The sequence below is a fragment of the Trichoderma atroviride genome, chromosome 2 (genome assembly GCF_020647795.1).
Source record: "Trichoderma atroviride chromosome 2, complete sequence".
NCBI lineage: Eukaryota > Fungi > Ascomycota > Sordariomycetes > Hypocreales > Hypocreaceae > Trichoderma > Trichoderma atroviride.
This window is the reverse complement of record NC_089401.1, coordinates 7,032,326-7,049,354: the sequence shown is the minus strand read 5'-3', so window position 1 is coordinate 7,049,354 and position 17,029 is coordinate 7,032,326. Positions and strand designations below refer to the sequence as shown.

Here is a 17,029-nt window from a genome sequence, read left to right as displayed (position 1 = left end):
CTGAGAATACGCTCGTCCTCGCTTTACAATCGAAAGCGGAAGTATTCTCTGTTGACGTATGAGTGAGCTGTGATATGCGTAGGCATTTCCAGAAGAAGATAGGGTGGAAGTTTGACAGCGTGCCGACGCTTGTGCCAGAACCTTGCGCTACTATAAAAACTTGACATGAACATAAACCGCATCGTAGGGTATGCGCAAGAAGTCACGAAGTATGGCTTATTGCAGTTATATACTCAAACTTCTAAATAAAACTTCACTTAATTTTTGCGGGTTGGACTCTTGGTCTGTGGGGAAATTGGAGTTGTATTAGCCTAAAGGCCTATTGTTATCTTTACAGCCACTGCTGGTTTCCTAAATGCGACACAAATCCTCCGGCATCCTTCTCAATGGTAGCGTTATGCACAACCTTGAGTACGTCTGTGACTGCTTCCGACGGCTGCACAGGCCCTGTGAAGTTGGGCTGATACTTCTGAAACGCTGCTCCCATAGCCATGAGATTGTTTTGCTGCTTTTCGTTTGGATTGACCAAGTGGCCAGTATCAACTGTCCCGGGGCATACAGCCAGGAAAAGGATTCCTTCATCAATATACTGCGCTTGGAATTTTGTAATGAGTGTGTTAAGCGCTCCCTTACTGACCGCGTAAGGGTAACCGAGAGTCAGCCTCCACCTAATAGTCATAGTCGACTCAGCCAAGCCTGACGAGATGGCAATAACCTTTTTCGCCGTGCCTTTCCTGACAAGCGGAACAACAAGATTGAATAGGTGCGCGTTACCAACAACGTTTATGCGGAATAGCTCCAACATGTCTTCTTCTAGCAGCTTAGGGTCCCCCAAGCCCAGATCTTGGACATCGTCCAAGCCGGACCAGTCCGAGATCTTGCCCGCGTTAGCAATGACGTAGTCAAGTGTACCATTAGTTACTTTGGATACGATGGCGACGGCGGCTTGGAGCTCTTCAATGTTGGTTATGTCAGCCTGGACAACAGTGATGTTGGAGGCAGTAATCTCCGCAGCGATCTTCTTCTCTGTTGCCTCTTTGTCGCGGACCAGAGCAACAACGATGTTATTGGCATCGGCGGATAGTTGCCGAACGAACTCAAACTTTAAGAATAGTAGGATATTGTCAGTTGATATTTTTTCACATAGTCGTGGGTGCTTAGCAGATGCGTACTCCAATGCCTCGCGAAGCGCCAGTAACAAGATAAGAGGCCATGTCGACAGCTTTTTACGAGAGCTAGTGCAAAATCGGTGCTTCAAGTACGATCAATTCAGTGTTATTGATCGTGGTGGCCATGTATACATAGGATATGAACGGGAAAGCATCGCGTTTTATACATCGTCCAAGACATCGCGTGATCCACAGCTCTGGCACTGGTTGTTAAGGTTGTGGTAAATATCTAGCACGTTCTTCCATCGGGATCCATGGAATTTCAATCACTTGGACAATATTCTCGCGGATAGTTGCTAGGGGGCGGAATTGAAAGGTCTTTGCTTCAGATGCGTGGCTGTCTCGAACTCGGGCATCGCTTGCGACCCGCGCCGAGGACGAGGTGAAATTTCTAAGCTCGTGGAAAGTTGCCCTGGTGGATTCGGCTGGTTCCGATCTAGCTCCTTGATTGGTCTTCCACCTTGGATCGACCGGGGGCTTTCATCGGGGTTATGCTAAGCCCGGGGAAGCCCCAGAACGCCCGTCCTGTTTGGGCTGATGGGTTACAAACTTGTCGGAGTTTCACTAGACAGCTTTTGCACCCCTGTGACAGTTCCTCGCCTAGCAATCTACGGCTATCTTCTGCGCATACTTTCTCTTCCGCTTAAACATCAGCTTCGCGAAAAGTTGACTCACGTATCCCAGCCACACCCAGACTACATGGCGTCGCATGCAGCCGACCAGCAGAATAAGACTAGAAGAGGATGTTGGACTTGCAAAGGTAAAGCTTCAACCCTTCCATTGGGTGCTTTAAGATGGATACACTGACGGGAGAACCCTAATGGAATTGGTATGCAGATCGCCGGGTTGCCTGCGGCCGCCAAATCCCCAGCTGTTCAAATTGCATCAGGTCGAATCGAAAATGTCTGGGCTACGGCGTGCGGCTCTCATGGCCACGAACCAGTGATTCCAAAAGAGCCATGGTAGGCATGTCAACCTCACGCTCACACCCAGCACAAGGAGCCGCAAAGCGTCGATCCACCTTGATGCTGGTACACACATCTGCCAGAGACATCGACATGTATCACTATCTTCGAAAGCTGCGAACTGGAGCATGTACGTCTCTTTTCACACTTGTAGTCAATAACTTCGTGGAAGCCCAAAGCGGGCTGAGAGCTGACCCGATTTCGCGGCTCGCGCACTCAGATGAGAGGCAACCGGTCCACTTCGTCTTCCCTCCACCACCTCTGCCCTGGTCTCCAGGCAATCCCGATTCTAACACTCTAGAGCTAATGGACTATTGTAAGCTTGATGGTCCCCAAATCTACTCGGCTGTCGGGTCACTGCCGCTGACTTTCTTCTCTTGCAGTTGCCAATGTATCTTACTCTACGCTGTCCGTTTTGGGGGTCGATCCCGGTCGTCTACGAAATCTCCTGCTTCGTATGACTGTTTCTAGCAGCACACTCCCTACCTTCGCGCTCAAATCATCACTGCTGGCCGTGTCGTCACTGCATCGTGACGGTCTGCGGGACTTGGCTCTCCGGTATAAGATCGCTGCCATCAACGCCCTGGCGGAGTCGGCCAAATCTGGACACCCAAGTGCCGTGGAGTCTGCACAGCATGCTGCTACCTGCATGCTTTTGGCCACGTTTGAGACCCAGCACCACTCCGAGTCTTCAGGCCAATGGGTGCTTTATGTTGACGGTGCCAAGCACATCGTCCAAACCACAGGCCTTGACAAACGATCAGACCAAGCCGAGCTCAATCCTGTTCTAGATTGGATTTACTATTTGGACATTATGTCATGGTTTGTCATGCGGCATTGGCGCCACCTTTCCACATTACCACATTCCGCTGCAGATAAAATCGCCCTGAGTCGTGGGAAATCTCCCTTGGTAAGTACAACCGAGCACGACAGACCCAATTATCACATACACAGTCGCCAGCGTCAAGGTGGCCTGAGCTGATTCTGCCGTTATAGTTACTGAATCGCACTACCTCGCTTCGTACAGTTTTGGAACCTATTGCTGCCGTTTGCGATATTCTCGTTGAGCCCCATGATCCCCGAGCTCAGGTCACCGAGTACCAAAGTAAACTCCGCTCACTAGAGAGTACACTTATCAACAACCCTATGCCTAAGACCACTATAACAGAGTCAGATGAGGAAGACATTACGGCAGAGCTTTATCATCTTGCAACCCTCGTCTACCTTTTTAGTGGATCAGCAAGTTCTTGTACTCTATATCATCAGCTCGATGGCTTGATCGACCGCGGATTTTATCTCATCAGAAAGCTCAGCACATGCGAGCGATCTTTCCCGCTCTTGATACTTGGTTCCGAAGCACGCAATGATGAGGAACGAATGCTTTTACTTGAACTTATCCATAAGACAGGGGCAAAACATAACGATAGCAACCTCATGCGTATAAAAGCGGGCCTTGAAATGGTGTGGTCACAGCGAGACCTTGAAGCTGACGAAGATGAATACAGCGACCTAAGCTACCTCCACAGACTAGACACCGTCATCAGCTCTGCATGTACATTGCCATTCTTTTCATAAACTTAGGATGTAGGGCCATATCTGGAAAGGAAAGTCTTTAATATCTGTTCAGCGATGGTACCTAGATGGTAGCGGCTAGTATAAGTACAGTACGTGTGGAGAACTCAAACATGGGCAATGTTTTTGAAACGCCATCTGTGACCGGCACTCAGATAGTCTCCAGTTATAAAGGTATACCCAATGTCCCCAGTATGTCGAAACCTAACAAGAATAAGGATACATAGATAGCCTCTATAAAGATACCCTAAAAACCTCTCTTCCAGAGTAGTATAAAACACATTAACAATAGGATTTTAGTAAGTTTTACCCAACTTCCAATCTATAATTGTTACAGTTGAACGGCAAGTTGAATGAGCATTTCCATGGTTGAATTGTTCACCTGCGAGGAATCCCACACAGTATAGAGTATTGTGATGCTGCCATTAGAGTCCAGCTTGAATCCCGATATGCCATTCTGAGTAGGTGATGTAAGGGAACCGATCCACTCGTAGGCACCACCCCTCGAAGAGCCTACAACGTGTCTAACGGTAGTACCGTTCCCGTAGGGTACACTGGCCAGTGCTCGAGAAAAGTATTGCTGTATGCTGTTCCGACCTTCTATCCGAGTCTGCGTTGTACGATCTTCAAAGACGGCATCGAAAGAAAACAACGACGCGGCTGCAAAGCTGTTGCCGGTCGAAAGGGCGTCGTTAAGCTGGGAAGTAACATTCTGTATCACAGGATTCGGTGTCCTTGTTATGTTGGATTCCCCAAATGTCTTGAGGAACTCGTCGCTGGGGCTTTTCAATGCAATAAGCCCGTCATGGCGTCCATCCCAGTAATCCACCCATCTTGCAACTCTGCCGTCTTTGAAGTCCACGGCAGCGATAGTGCGAGTTTCAAATCCAAACATATCTGGCGTATCTTCGCCAAAAACTACCGCACTGTTCATATCGCCGATGATTGTAAGAGGATAAGATCTCCCGTCCGGCTTGCCCTGGCTCAAAAATTGCGAAAAGGCAGATGGAATATTTGCCTTATCCACCCCGAAGCCGATTATAGCGTCGAAGTAGACATCTCCACTGGGTGCAAAGTATGACGCCCAGCCATCTATGTTGTGAAGGCTCTTGGTAGTGAAAAATCCGTTGAGGAAATTGACGAGTGTGGCCGAGGCGTGGCTGGTGTCAGCAATGTTGGGGTACAGAGGAGACGTATCCCGAGCCTGGTGAGCCGGCAAGGCTCCCACGCAGCTGAGAAACGCCAGAATGACAGCCGTTCTGATAGCAGAAAGATTTTGCATCTTGAATTAGCCTCAGATAATTACAACGTCTCCTTAATGTATGTTGACCATAGTTATTGGAAACCGGCCGTGAAGTTGTTGGTAGAAGAGTTATATAGTACATCCAGTAACACAAATCACAACTGAGAAAGTTGGAATAGTCCGGCCGACTGCAAAGGTTGCCAGTCGCTATGCAGGCAACCTTGTAGAGGCACTTGATAAGATTACTAAGAGCCACGCACACGGTCAGCTGACCTACAGATCAAGGATACTTCATTCAAAGCTCTACAATAGCTAAAAATATTATACCTATAAGCCGCGCGCGCTGTCAGCCAATCTCAAGATTAGGGGTGCTTTATTCAAGTTCCGAACTAGCCGAAAATATTATGCTTGTAAGCCGCGCGCGCGCCCGCGCTGTTAGCTAATCGGAAGATCAAGGACAAATTTTATCCTGGCTGACACTATTTTGCTTGTAAGCCGCGCGCTGTCAACTAATTTGAAGATCAAGGCTGCTTTTTTCAAGCTTCATACTGGCCGAGAATATTCTACTTCTAAGCTGCATTTGCATTTAAGAGGATTTTGCTAGTAAATATTAATGGTTTTGTTAATGGATCAATAGAACTAAAAGTATACTATTGATAGTATCTTGTATTGTTTGTATTATTTAGTAGTTTCCTAATACAAGTAATCCCTGGACGCTATATATAACACTCGAGTATTTTTGTAATAGCAATATAGTAAAAATATATCGAGCCCATGTTGGTAATAAATCTTCTTGATTACCGCACATGTAGATATCAGCCTATGAAGCCCTATGGCTCCATTGCAAGAGCACCATTGCCGCCGTGGCAGCGACAGCACCACACGGGTATACACCGCGACACCGCTTGGAGTCTGTGTCTCCCATCCAGGTCTCAGTTTGCAGCATATTTTGACAGAGCTCTTAGCTTATCACCAAACCTCCAAAAGAAAAAGGGCGCTGGAATACCCACGCCAATGCTGATAAAGGCGAGAACGCTTGTCCCCCATCCATAACCCAGGTCGCTGTACAGGTATGGAGCGAAGAGAGGGAATCCAAAACCGGCCAAGCTGCGGAGAAACGCGCAAGCAGCCATAGCACTAGCCGTGTAGGTCGGATAGCTGTCGACGATGTACGTTTGCATGCCCTGTAAACACCCCATAGTCCCTGCCGAGCAAATGGCAACACCAATGTTGGGCATGATCCAGTGGAGGCGGGCCTGTACACTCCATCCATACCAGAACAGACCGATGGAGACCATGATGGATCCGATAAACATGGTTGGCATTCGGAACTCAGGCCGCCCCATGCCGTTGTTTCTCGCCTTGAGGTTGCGGTATATGCGATCGATGAAGAAGAAATTGAGTATAAGACCGGTGAATGAACCGATAGCGATAGAAAGGTAGTTTAACCCGCCAATACCCACACTCTCGCCATACCATTCTGTCCAAATCTCTGGGAAGGTTCCGAGCATCAGATACAGGGTCCCGAAGAGGTATGCCATATAAATCGCAATAACCGTGATAATCGGTTGGGTTATGAACATGCGAAATGGTCTTTCGAGAGCCCTGCCGATTTTCCTCACAAGTCTTTCACACTCGATGTTTCCAGTATGCAGCTTGTGGTTTCCCGTAGCTTTCGCGATACAATCTCGCTTCCTTCGTAACAAGGTACCTGGATGCGACTCGCGGAGCCATATTAATCCAATGGCCTGGATAAACACAGCTGCGACGCTAGATGACCAGAATACCCAACGCCAAGTAGTGTACTCGGCAATGAAGCCTCCAGCAATCGGTCCAACAACCGGGCCCAGGAGCGGTGCAAGAGTGTAGATTCCCATGGCTTTCCCGCGTTCTTCGGCGCTCCAGATATCACTAATAGCGCCTCCTCCCAGAGCAAGAGGGGCGCTTCCGCCAATACCAGCTAAGAAGCGAAAGACAAATAACTCGGCTGGAGTCTGTGCAAAGCCACAGCCTAGGTTCCATGCAAGATACCATATATTGCTAAGCTGTAGTAGACGCACCCGTCCATAAAGCTCAGATGCAGGTCCGAAGAACAACGGGCCGACGGAATAGGCGAGGATGAAAATAGACAGGGCCAGTTCGACCTCCAGTTTGCTGTTCATGCTGAGGTCTTCGCCGAGTTTGGATAGAGCTGGCGCTATCATGGCGGATGAAACAGGGGAGATGAATGTGAAGAAGGACACCGCTACCGTGTAGCGCCATTTGATCTTGTTCGGCCAATTCTTTGGATTTTCAGGGTCTTGCGGCCCATCCCAGGTGACGAGATTGGGATCATTGTTGTTTTCGGCAGGTAATTTCGCTGCCTCCAAGTCCAACTGTTTTTGGTTCATTTTTGTCAAATTTTTCTCTGAAACAAATAATCATAAAATTGTTTCTTCCCTCATCCATACTAGACATTCAATTGCCTTTTATATGCCTTTTATATACCATCTTATAGAATCACGCTTTAATAGAGTTGGGGGCCACTAGCCAATCGGAGCCAAGGATGTACTTCGGACCCGTGTTGCGCGCCCGTGCTGAATTTATTGAACTTCAAACTGCCTCCGTTCCTTCTTCCATTTGACCCGAGGAGGACAAGTTATTCGATCAACTTGAGCCGTAATTGACGGCCGTCAAGCGTTGCGATGCCTCCTCGACCTATAGCAATTGCTCCCACGCCAAACAAGGCCCCAATTGAGCCTCGGAATGACGATTTACAACACGGCACTACAATGCCCTACACATGTCAACAGTGTGTGCGCAGAAAGGTCAAATGTGACAAGGCACTCCCATCATGCTCGAGCTGCAGTAAAGGCGAGTTTGAATGCGTCTATCGAGCACCGGATCCACCGCGACCGCGAAAGCGAAAGCGGAACGAGGACGCGCACGAGCGGTTGAAGCGGTATCAGCGCATCTTACAAGAAAATGGCCTTCTATCCGTAGCTGATGGCAAACAGACAGGCCAGAGCACGCAGAACTCAATGTCCCCTGCGAGGACGACTGGCGAACTGGTCTCCGGTGACGGCAAATCCCGGTATATTGGCAGTGGTCTCTGGCTCAATACTGGGCTAGTCAGCATGCATGAAAGACCGGAGGATGCAGAGGAAGACCAACCTGTTCCAGCAGTGGCTACGAATCTTTTCACAACGGATCCAATTACCGGTGTGCTTCTTGGAGGCTCGCATACTCTTACCCACTATCATCCCAGCCACAGAGATGCAATGAAGCTTTGGGCGACGCATGTTGAAAATGTCGAGCCTCTTTGTAAAATCCTACACATTCCGACAACAACAAAAATGGTTGAAACAGTCTCTCAGAAACCCTCCACGGCGTCAAAAGCGGACGAGTGCTTACTTTTTGCCATTTACCACTTTGCCGTATTCTCTATGTCGGATGAGAATTGTGTGCTTGAATATGGGCAGTCACGCATTGAGCTGATGTCCAAGTACCAACATGCTGTTTGGCAAGCCCTAGTCAATGCATCATGGCTGAAGACCACAGAAATGCCCATAATCCAGGCGTGCGTGCTCTTTCTTATTTCCATTCGTACACAAATTGACCCTCACCTATTTTGGATGCTAACCGGTATTGCGGTCCGCATCGCCCAGCGTATGGGACTCCATCACGATGGAGAGGGTCTTGGATTATCCCCATTTGACGTTCAAATGCGGCGGCGAGTGTTTTGGCAGCTTCTCCCTCTCGACGGATACGCAGGTCAAATCTCAGGCACCGGAATTTCCATCTCACCCAATAGCTGGGACACCAAACCACCGCTCAACATCAACGATGCGCAGATCTACCCTGATATGACGCACCAGCCAGAAGAGCAAAAAGGCGCCTCTGAGATGATTTACTGTCTCACAAAAACAGAGTTGTCCAATTTGTATACGCGAACTGGCGTCGAAATGAAGGATACCGGTGGTACGATTCAACTGAAAGCGAGTGGGGAGCTTGAAATGCTTATTGACGAGGTTGAAAACTCCATTGAGACCAAGTATCTCCGGTACTGCGATATCATCAACCCGCTGCACGTTCTAGTACTTGGGAGCGTGAGATCTGCTACCAACGCGGCGCGACTACGCAGCCGAATCTCCCCACTAATGAATCATACCATTGGCGATCCCGAAAGGAAACAACTTTGTACTCTGGCTCGGAAGATTATTGATACCGACTGCACACTATATAGCAACCCTCATTTGGGGAAATTTCGATGGAAAATAAAGGCGTTGTTCCTCTGGGATGCGCTAACGTGTATCCTGACCAGCCTAGCAAAGGTGGGATTCTTTTCGCCTGCAGAGCTCAAGAGCAACTGGAGCAAAATGGCAGACGTCTACTTGAACCACCCCGAAATTCTTAACGCCAAGACTGCGTTTCATGTTGCAGTTGGCAAGATAACACTCAAAGCCTGGTCAACCAATCCACCAAGCGATGCCACATTCGAGCCGGATTTTGTCACAACTTTGCGCTCTCAGCGCGAGAACAGGCCCACTGGCGCTCCGGAGAAGATGGGAAATGTTACATTCGACGAAGAAGGTGGAATGGGTGTATCCTCGCTTAACGATTCGCTTTTTAGCAGCTTTGATGGAACGGACTTCAATTTGGACAATGCTGTTGGTCTTTTTCCTGCCGACTGGTTGTTTGGGAATTAGCTTATTGGCTTTTACATCTAACATGCCAATTTACTTTCTTTAGCTAAAACTAAATAAACGATTTGCTGTTTCTTTGTGGTATCTTCAGTACAAGCTTCTAATGATTTGAATGTTTCAAGAATGAGGCTGTGAGTCATTGAGGTGCAGCTTCCGTGATAGGTAGATTGCTGAGAAAAGCAACAGAGATAGAGATACCAATTTAAACTACAATCCTCCTTCTAACTTTCGCTCTGTGTGTCTTGAACATTATTCTCACCGTTGTGTTGTAATAAGCTTCTATATCGGTTTTACACGGAGCTGTGCTAAGGCCCCCCTACAACGTAACCCGTGCGCCTAGAGCACGGCTCCATTCAACCCATACAAAGCTTCGCTAAAATATAGCTGCATTGTTAACTTTTTCAGGCTGAAGGAGACAAAAGAAGAGGCTGGATTGATTGTGGGTATAGAAGAAGAAGAAAGAGAGGAGAAGAAAGGAAAGGTAGATATAAGGAAAGGAAAGGAGAAAGAATAAAACATTTGCTGAGAGCAGAAACGCTAACTACAATCATTAGATACTCCTTTCCTAGCAACAACAAATATCTCTTTTCACTAAAAATGAAAACGGAATCCTTTATTTACCAATACTAGCCCTTGAAATTTTCGAGCTACTGATGCCTCAGAAGACCATTTGTAGAAGCATTCAAAATGAAAAGGTTGCTCAAGGGTATCTCGTAGATCTCGTAGTGTGAGTCACCCGGCAACAATTTGGGGCCGTGTCTTGTGCCCCTGGCTTTAGGCTGTTGTTATTCTTAGTCATCCTCTTTTTTACCTCGTCACCAAAAGCTTTAAAATCCCCAAACCATCGGTCTGTTTATTCCCCATTATACCAGTTCATCTAAAAAGTGTATTGGAATGGTTTCAATTACATGAAACAATAATGGCAACGACTGACGTTATCACAGTTGCTGAACCTCTGACAGCAGTTGCTGTGTCTTCAGCAGAACCTTTTGCCGCAGAAATTCCTTCCAGCGAGAACCCTGTTGAGCCGCTTCATCTTATAGACCGCCCACAAACCCGCACAGCATTGCGACTGTATGCCATCCTATCGGCGCTATATGTAACTTACTCCACACGAGCTCATTGACAAAGACTATCTGACTAACAATACGTTGTAGCTCAGTCTCTTCATCGCTGCTCTCGATCAAACAATTATCGCAATAGCTATTCCCACAATATGCGCCGATCTGCATTCCTCGTCGGGGTACGCATGGATTGGCGGCGCCTACCTCGTAGCGAATGCAGCTTCAGGCCCAATCTGGGCGAAATGTAGCGATATCTGGGGTCGCAAGCCCATGCTCCTCATAGCTGTGGTTGTCTTTGCTGCTGCCAGCATACTAGCAGCCCTGAGCACCAACATGCCAATGCTGATTGCTGCAAGAGCATTGCAAGGCACTGCCGGCGGCGGTCTAATGCAGCTGGTGACCATCACAATCTCGGACCTCTTCAGTGTGCGGAAGCGATCACTGTATCTGGGATATGCGGGGTTCGTATGGGCTCTGGCTGGATCTGCTGGGCCGCTAATTGGGGGCGCTTTTACGCAGTTCAGGACCTGGCGATGGTGCTTCTGGATCAACCTCCCAATCTCCGCGACTGCCTTTATTATGCTGCTTCTGTTGGACGTCCACAACCCGCGCACCAGACTCATCGAAGGCATGAAGGTCATTGACTGGTTTGGAACTTTCTCCATCTTGGCAGTAACTCTCTTGCTTCTTGTTGGACTTGATTTCGGCGGCGCCATATTTCCCTGGAGCAGCCCTAAGGTTATCTGCTTGGTTGTATTCGGAAGCCTCATGATCGGTTTCTTCCTGTTTAGCGAGCACCGTCTGGCCAAACATCCCTTAATGCCGCTTGGCGTGTTCAAAAGCTGGTCGAATAATGCAGTTTTCCTTGTTGTGTTTTCGCATGGCATGGTGCTCATAGGCATCGAATATTACATGCCGCTCTATTTTCAAGGCGTGCGGCAAACTTCGCCTTTCGGGGCTGGTGTTCTACTATTACCACTGATAGTAACACAAGCCGTCATAGAAACAATCTCTGGCGTCTTAATTGATCGAACGGGACGCTACCGAGAGATCACTTGGGTCGGCGTAACACTCATGACTATAGGGACCGGGCTGTACATCACTTTTGGGACCGACACATCGGTTGCAAAAGTGGTCGGGTTGCAAATCTTTGGCGGTCTGGGGCCTGCGCTTCTTTTCCAAGGGCCCATCATCGCAATCCAGAACACTGTTAGTCAAGCCGATACTGCGGCAGCCACAGCGTCCTTGGGCTTCATTCGCAATCTTGCCATGGCACTATCCATTGTGGTGGGTGGTGTGGTATTCCAAAACAGTATGGACAGCCGACAATCATCGCTTGCCGCCGCTGGGCTAAGCCAATCTCTTCTTGAAGCTCTGTCTGGCAGCATGGCAGCCGCAAATGTGGGCATTACGCGAACGATCCAAGATGCTGTGCAGCGCCAAGTCGTCCTCGACGCTTTCTCTTTCAGTGTGAGGAATTTATTCATATTGTATGCATGCTTAGCAGCTGTTGGCATGATATCCAGTGCCTTTATAAAGCATCGGACTCTGAAGACGGAGCATACAGAGACAAAGACAGGTATAAGTTAATAGCCAGCGGTGGTATACAGCAAAGTTTACAACTTTTATGGAGCATATACTCTATTATTCCAGTAATGTAAGGTAACTTAGATAGCACACTAAGCCAGTACTCAATTGACAAGTTGGTAATCCTGACTGACTGCACCCAAGCCGTCTTTAGTATAGAGAGCAAGGAAATGGGTCTGGTCGAGGGTATAGAGCCCGGGCCAGTGCGAACCGGCGGCACCTGTGACAGTAGTTGGGCCCCATGCTTGACCTCCGTTTGTACTTGTAACAACTTTCATCTGGGCTCCATCAATGCCGTTACCACCAACTCCGGCCACGTCCTCATTTGTCATAAAGCTTGTGACAAGGGTGCCACCGACATTAACCACTTGAGGAGCTCCGGCATTTTTCCCGTTCTTTGCTGTATACAAGCGTGCCCGCTGACCCCAGGAGTTGCCGTCGTCATGGGACAGAACATAGTCGATGGAAAAGGGGCCGGATTCCGTATTCTCAAAAACAGCACTAAGTTGGAGTAACAATGTTAGTTCAAGGTCGGGCTGGTATTCCCATACAGCACAGATAATCTGGTGGTAAAAATCTTACATCAAGTTGCCTGAATTGTCGAGATTGGCAACACCAATCATTCCATCGCGCGACGTGACATTATCTCCAGATACCTTAATCCAGTTTGACCAAGTCAATCCTCCATCAGTCGAACGCTTCATATATCCATCCTGGTCTGCCCCATTGTTCTCGGCGGAATAGTAACATTGCAGCGATCCGTCCGCGGCGACACGTAGAAAAGGTTCCCAAAGGCCATTGGGAGTAGAAGTGGCTGCTTGCTGCTCCACGGTTGATGCATAGAGAAAGGTCTTGCCGCCGTCATCGGAATACGACAGAGTTATTCGGTAGTACGTGTAAGTGTTTCCGGTGCGATCATGGTTGCGGTAGGCGTATACGATACGTCCACTAGGGAGCTGCAAAGGCATAGCGTTATCAACATCATGAGCAGTTGAATTAGCACGGTAGACTTCGCCAAGAAAGCTCCATGAAGAACCACCATTAGTAGACTCAGCAAGTCGAAGAATACTCTGGCCGTCTTCATGCGCAGTATAACCAGCTATCAGACCTCCAGTGTTCAGAGGACTCCCCCGAATGTATATGCCATCTGTATCAATAACAACAGGTGAGCCAGCCTGAGCCACGTTTCCGGGCGATCTTTGCTCAATACTGACAGGGTTACCGAAAACCCCGACAGGAATGAGCAGAGCAGAAAATAGTTTATGGAGAAACATGACTGCCGAGTGTTAGTATATGGATAGCGGGATAGTAGTGGTACAACTGTAGGAAAAGGAGAAACGCAGCTGTTATTTATAAATCATAAAGATACATATATAAAGCAATGCAGAGAATCAATTCATGGAATGCCTCCATGATGTAAACCTGCAGCCTGTTTCAACCAAACCACAGCTTCCTTTCCTAGTATAGCCTAGCGACTATCCCCACTAAAGGATGCTCACTTACGCTCCTTTCAATACCCCGGGTGTACTTTATAGGAAATTCCGAGAGCTTCTCAACTGGCTATTTAATAAGAAGTAGTATACCATTCTCCTAAAACATTGCGGTTGTTATTGTTTCTGCAATCAACCGGCGTCACGATTCTCGGACCGAATTTTTCACCTTGGCGTGCTAGTCCAGGTTCAGACGAAAGAGGACGGATGTTATACCCTGAATCCTCTTCGCGAACTCTTGCCTCTAGCAGCTGGATACCTTCTACTTCAAGACCGTCACTATCCAGAATATGTTCCAGCTTAGTAAGTGGCGGCATAAAAGAGCTAGCAGAGTGCAAAGCTATGCCGAGAACCTCTATGTTAGGTTTCCCAACCATGGCTATTATGCTGTCATAGGTAGTCAATTTGTATGTAATCTCCTAAACTTGTGATGCTGTTGGCAATAAGAGGGGTGTTGCAAAAGACCGCATGATTGACTTCTATACGCTGGACTTCCCTCGGCTCCTTGATTTTCAGTGTTTGCTCTCTTGCGTATTGAGTGCAGAGTAGACGTAGGCATAATATGAGATGCTCTATGACAGAGAGTACAGGTTTTCGTATGGAAACGCGACCCACTTTGTGGATGAGCGTATATGCAGCCCCCCTTGGCAAAAAGCGTATATGCGCGCGCTGCTTGGCGTCGAGGCTTCGTTGACGCGGCCCAATCAGGCGCAGACAAGCTGTTTCAAACTGACTTGGCGTTGTTCTAACTGTATTCTCGGAGAATTCTCTGTTCATGGACGAGGGGAGTAGATAGAAATACAAAACCAAGATGTGAAATGTCTACTTCGATTTTATTAGATGGTGTTTTCGCCAATGCTTGTGATCCTATCCTTGTCACGACCATCGGCAGTTCTCAAGATCGCAGGTGGACCTTCGGAGTTTTTGTAGCAGCTGGAAGCGGGGACTATCCTACGAGAATGACAAACCGCGGTCGGCATCTTGGACATAGCCCTACGGCGGACCCACGGGTGCTCCTGGCGCAAGAATCAACCATGCAGCCAGAGTGTCGTTTTACGGCCAGGCGTATGCTCAGCTGGAACAGCATTTATCTGCATGCCCTTCCAGGTTAGTGGATGGCACATTCTCCCAAGTCTTGCCTAACTCGGCATCGTCGCGGACAACTTCATCCGGGGCCAAAGCTTACTACTTTTTTATACTTGCGACTACAATATTATAATTAGCTATAACGCGTGCTCATTGGCTTTTTTCTACGCTGAAGTCGCTGTTTGGGTACATATTAACAACAGCTGGAATCAGTACAGCTATCAATTTCGCACAGTGAATATAACAACCGTCAATCAACGCTAGGGCCGGTCCAAATAACCTCTTATTGGAGAATCCTAGCAATATTAATGCGTTGAGCGTAAGTCTCGACAACTCAATTCTAATCATACTTTTAGTTGTAATTTGCTGAAACCCCACTTTCTCGAGGGTATATAATGAGGTTGGTGGCGACAGAATAGATACAGCGACAAGTACACACTCAATTAAGGGTTAAGAAAGTCGTGAAATGGAAAATACATCATCTTCTAGATACACACATAAACATAAAGAAGGAAAGAAGGAAAGAAAGAAAGAAAAAGAGAACTACTAAAGGTGTATCTGCAGTTTCCATAATGCAAGCAGTCTTATAGTGCAAAAGCACCTCTCTGTTATCGCCCACCTGATAGATTCAACCTGAGGACTTGTTAGCGGATTTGCTATGACTGTTTATATTCATTAGAATTCTAAATGCTGCTCTTTATCGTGTAATGCAAGACATGACTACCAAAATTGTCTAACTCTTTCAGACTGACGCCCCGAAAAAGTCGATTCTATATGACATGCTTGCGTTTTTGGTCACGAACGAGCTCATCATACAATCTAGGCTAATATGAGTCATGCGTTCGATATGTAGAAGAGCCTGAAATCCTGGGAATTGGGGTTCAAACCTGTTTGGGAAAGAGGACTGTGTGCCAGTATTCTTTGAGCGATATGTTCACGCAGTATGAGACAGTGTTTATAATACCTGAGTTGAGTGCGAAAGCATATTCTCGTTGTTTAAGAACATCAAATGTTTTTACTCCTTTATAAATTTGACGAACGGATTTATTGTTCATCAAAAGTGTTATGGGTTTATTGTCCCTTGAGTTGCATGGCGATATGAGTCAGAAGATCTGCCAATGGAATTAAATCCCATTTGGTAGCAGCATAATACACTTAGCAATGTCCCAAGATATAATTAAAGGCGTATGGGGCACTTCTTTCCACGAGGCTCGAAATATTAGAAGAGTTATCACGCGCTTCTAGCGCCATCTTGACGGCAGCAGTATAATTACTAGATATTCCATTACGAAGAGGCGGTAGTCCATAGATGAGTTTACGCCAACCTCAATCATTTCGCAAACAATATCGACGTGGCTTTTTGAGGTAGCTCGTCGCCTATTCGCCTATTGTTGACATATATGTTTCACACTTCAATGTGAACAACGTGAAGTTAGCTCAATTTATTATATACTGCATTGCTATGAACTACTAGGGCTGATGGGGTTTAAATAATACAAGAAAAGCCACAGCAAAGTCTTTCCAAGGGTATCAATCCTTGCTGTCTGATCGTCTTGCGCCTGTGAAATAGTTAGTAAAAATGGTGAGTAACAAGTTGTCCCGCTAAGTAAAGTTTACAATAGTGGCCAGCGAGCAACGCAGATTGCGTCCTTGGTAATAGCTATATCATTCACTTGCTGGGGTGTCTTGAAAGGACTGCTTGCTATCAATTGATTGGAGCCACTGCGATAAAGGAGAGCTGTAGTCTGGGGGTTCGTTTAGTCAATCCTGTAACAGGGCCCGAGGTCGATGTTGGTATCTGCCTTTTCGCCCAAAGAATGGAATGAATATAGGAGCACCAAGTCTTCGTCGATTTAGCGGATGTATTGAATCAGTTTTATAGTAAGAACAGATTCTCCAGATCCTGGGATGCTTTTGACCTTGAGCAGGTTGTGGCCACCGGAACTCTACATCCATATTTGGCAGATGCAATTTGCTTACTGTATAAGGCATAATTGACCAAGGTCGATTTCTTAGAGCGGAGTAGGCGGCCGAGTACAACCTTGGCTTCGATGTTCTTTATACTAATTATGTTAATAACGATGTATTGAAGACTGCCATTAACACTGCAAACCGAGATGATTTCCACCTGATGACGGCTTCTTCAAAGGCCTAAACGCATCTTGACC

General features: G+C 47.3%; 6 protein-coding genes across 6 annotated transcripts; 2 read left to right on the top strand and 4 right to left on the bottom strand.

The window, feature by feature from the left end:
* Window positions 1-285: 285 nt before the first annotated feature.
* Window positions 286-1,537, bottom strand: TrAtP1_005217 (uncharacterized protein). Its single transcript, XM_014093459.2, has 2 exons — window positions 1,173-1,537; window positions 286-1,102 (listed from the first exon to the last, which is right to left on the bottom strand). Exons 1-2 carry the CDS (start codon window positions 1,212-1,214, stop codon window positions 332-334), a joined length of 813 nt encoding a protein of 270 aa, XP_013948934.1. The 5' UTR covers window positions 1,215-1,537; the 3' UTR covers window positions 286-331.
* A 221-nt stretch (window positions 1,538-1,758) lies between these two features.
* On the top strand, window positions 1,759-5,134 carry TrAtP1_005216 (uncharacterized protein). The gene is made up of 5 exons (XM_066112624.1): window positions 1,759-1,929; window positions 2,007-2,264; window positions 2,355-2,450; window positions 2,518-3,044; window positions 3,131-5,134. The coding sequence occupies exons 1-5, from the start codon at window positions 1,869-1,871 to the stop codon at window positions 3,707-3,709; spliced, it is 1,521 nt and encodes a 506-aa protein (XP_065968709.1). The 5' UTR covers window positions 1,759-1,868; the 3' UTR covers window positions 3,710-5,134.
* On the bottom strand, window positions 4,038-4,988 carry TrAtP1_005215 (uncharacterized protein; the record flags this gene model as incomplete). The annotated part of the gene is made up of 1 exon (XM_014093457.2): window positions 4,038-4,988. One exon carries the CDS (start codon window positions 4,986-4,988, stop codon window positions 4,038-4,040), a length of 951 nt encoding a protein of 316 aa, XP_013948932.2.
* A 747-nt stretch (window positions 5,135-5,881) lies between the features above and the next one.
* Window positions 5,882-7,364, bottom strand: TrAtP1_005214 (uncharacterized protein; the record flags this gene model as incomplete). The annotated part of the gene is made up of 1 exon (XM_014093456.2): window positions 5,882-7,364. The coding sequence occupies exon 1, from the start codon at window positions 7,337-7,339 to the stop codon at window positions 5,882-5,884; it is 1,458 nt and encodes a 485-aa protein (XP_013948931.2). The 5' UTR covers window positions 7,340-7,364.
* A 269-nt stretch (window positions 7,365-7,633) lies between these two features.
* Window positions 7,634-9,637, top strand: TrAtP1_005213 (uncharacterized protein; the record flags this gene model as incomplete). Its single annotated transcript, XM_014093455.2, has 1 exon — window positions 7,634-9,637. One exon carries the CDS (start codon window positions 7,634-7,636, stop codon window positions 9,635-9,637), a length of 2,004 nt encoding a protein of 667 aa, XP_013948930.2.
* Window positions 9,638-12,389: 2,752 nt separating this feature from the next.
* On the bottom strand, window positions 12,390-13,559 carry TrAtP1_005212 (uncharacterized protein; the record flags this gene model as incomplete). The annotated part of the gene is made up of 2 exons (XM_014093467.1): window positions 12,390-12,786; window positions 12,868-13,559. 2 exons carry the CDS (start codon window positions 13,557-13,559, stop codon window positions 12,390-12,392), a joined length of 1,089 nt encoding a protein of 362 aa, XP_013948942.1.
* Between the last annotated feature and the right edge of the window lie 3,470 nt (window positions 13,560-17,029).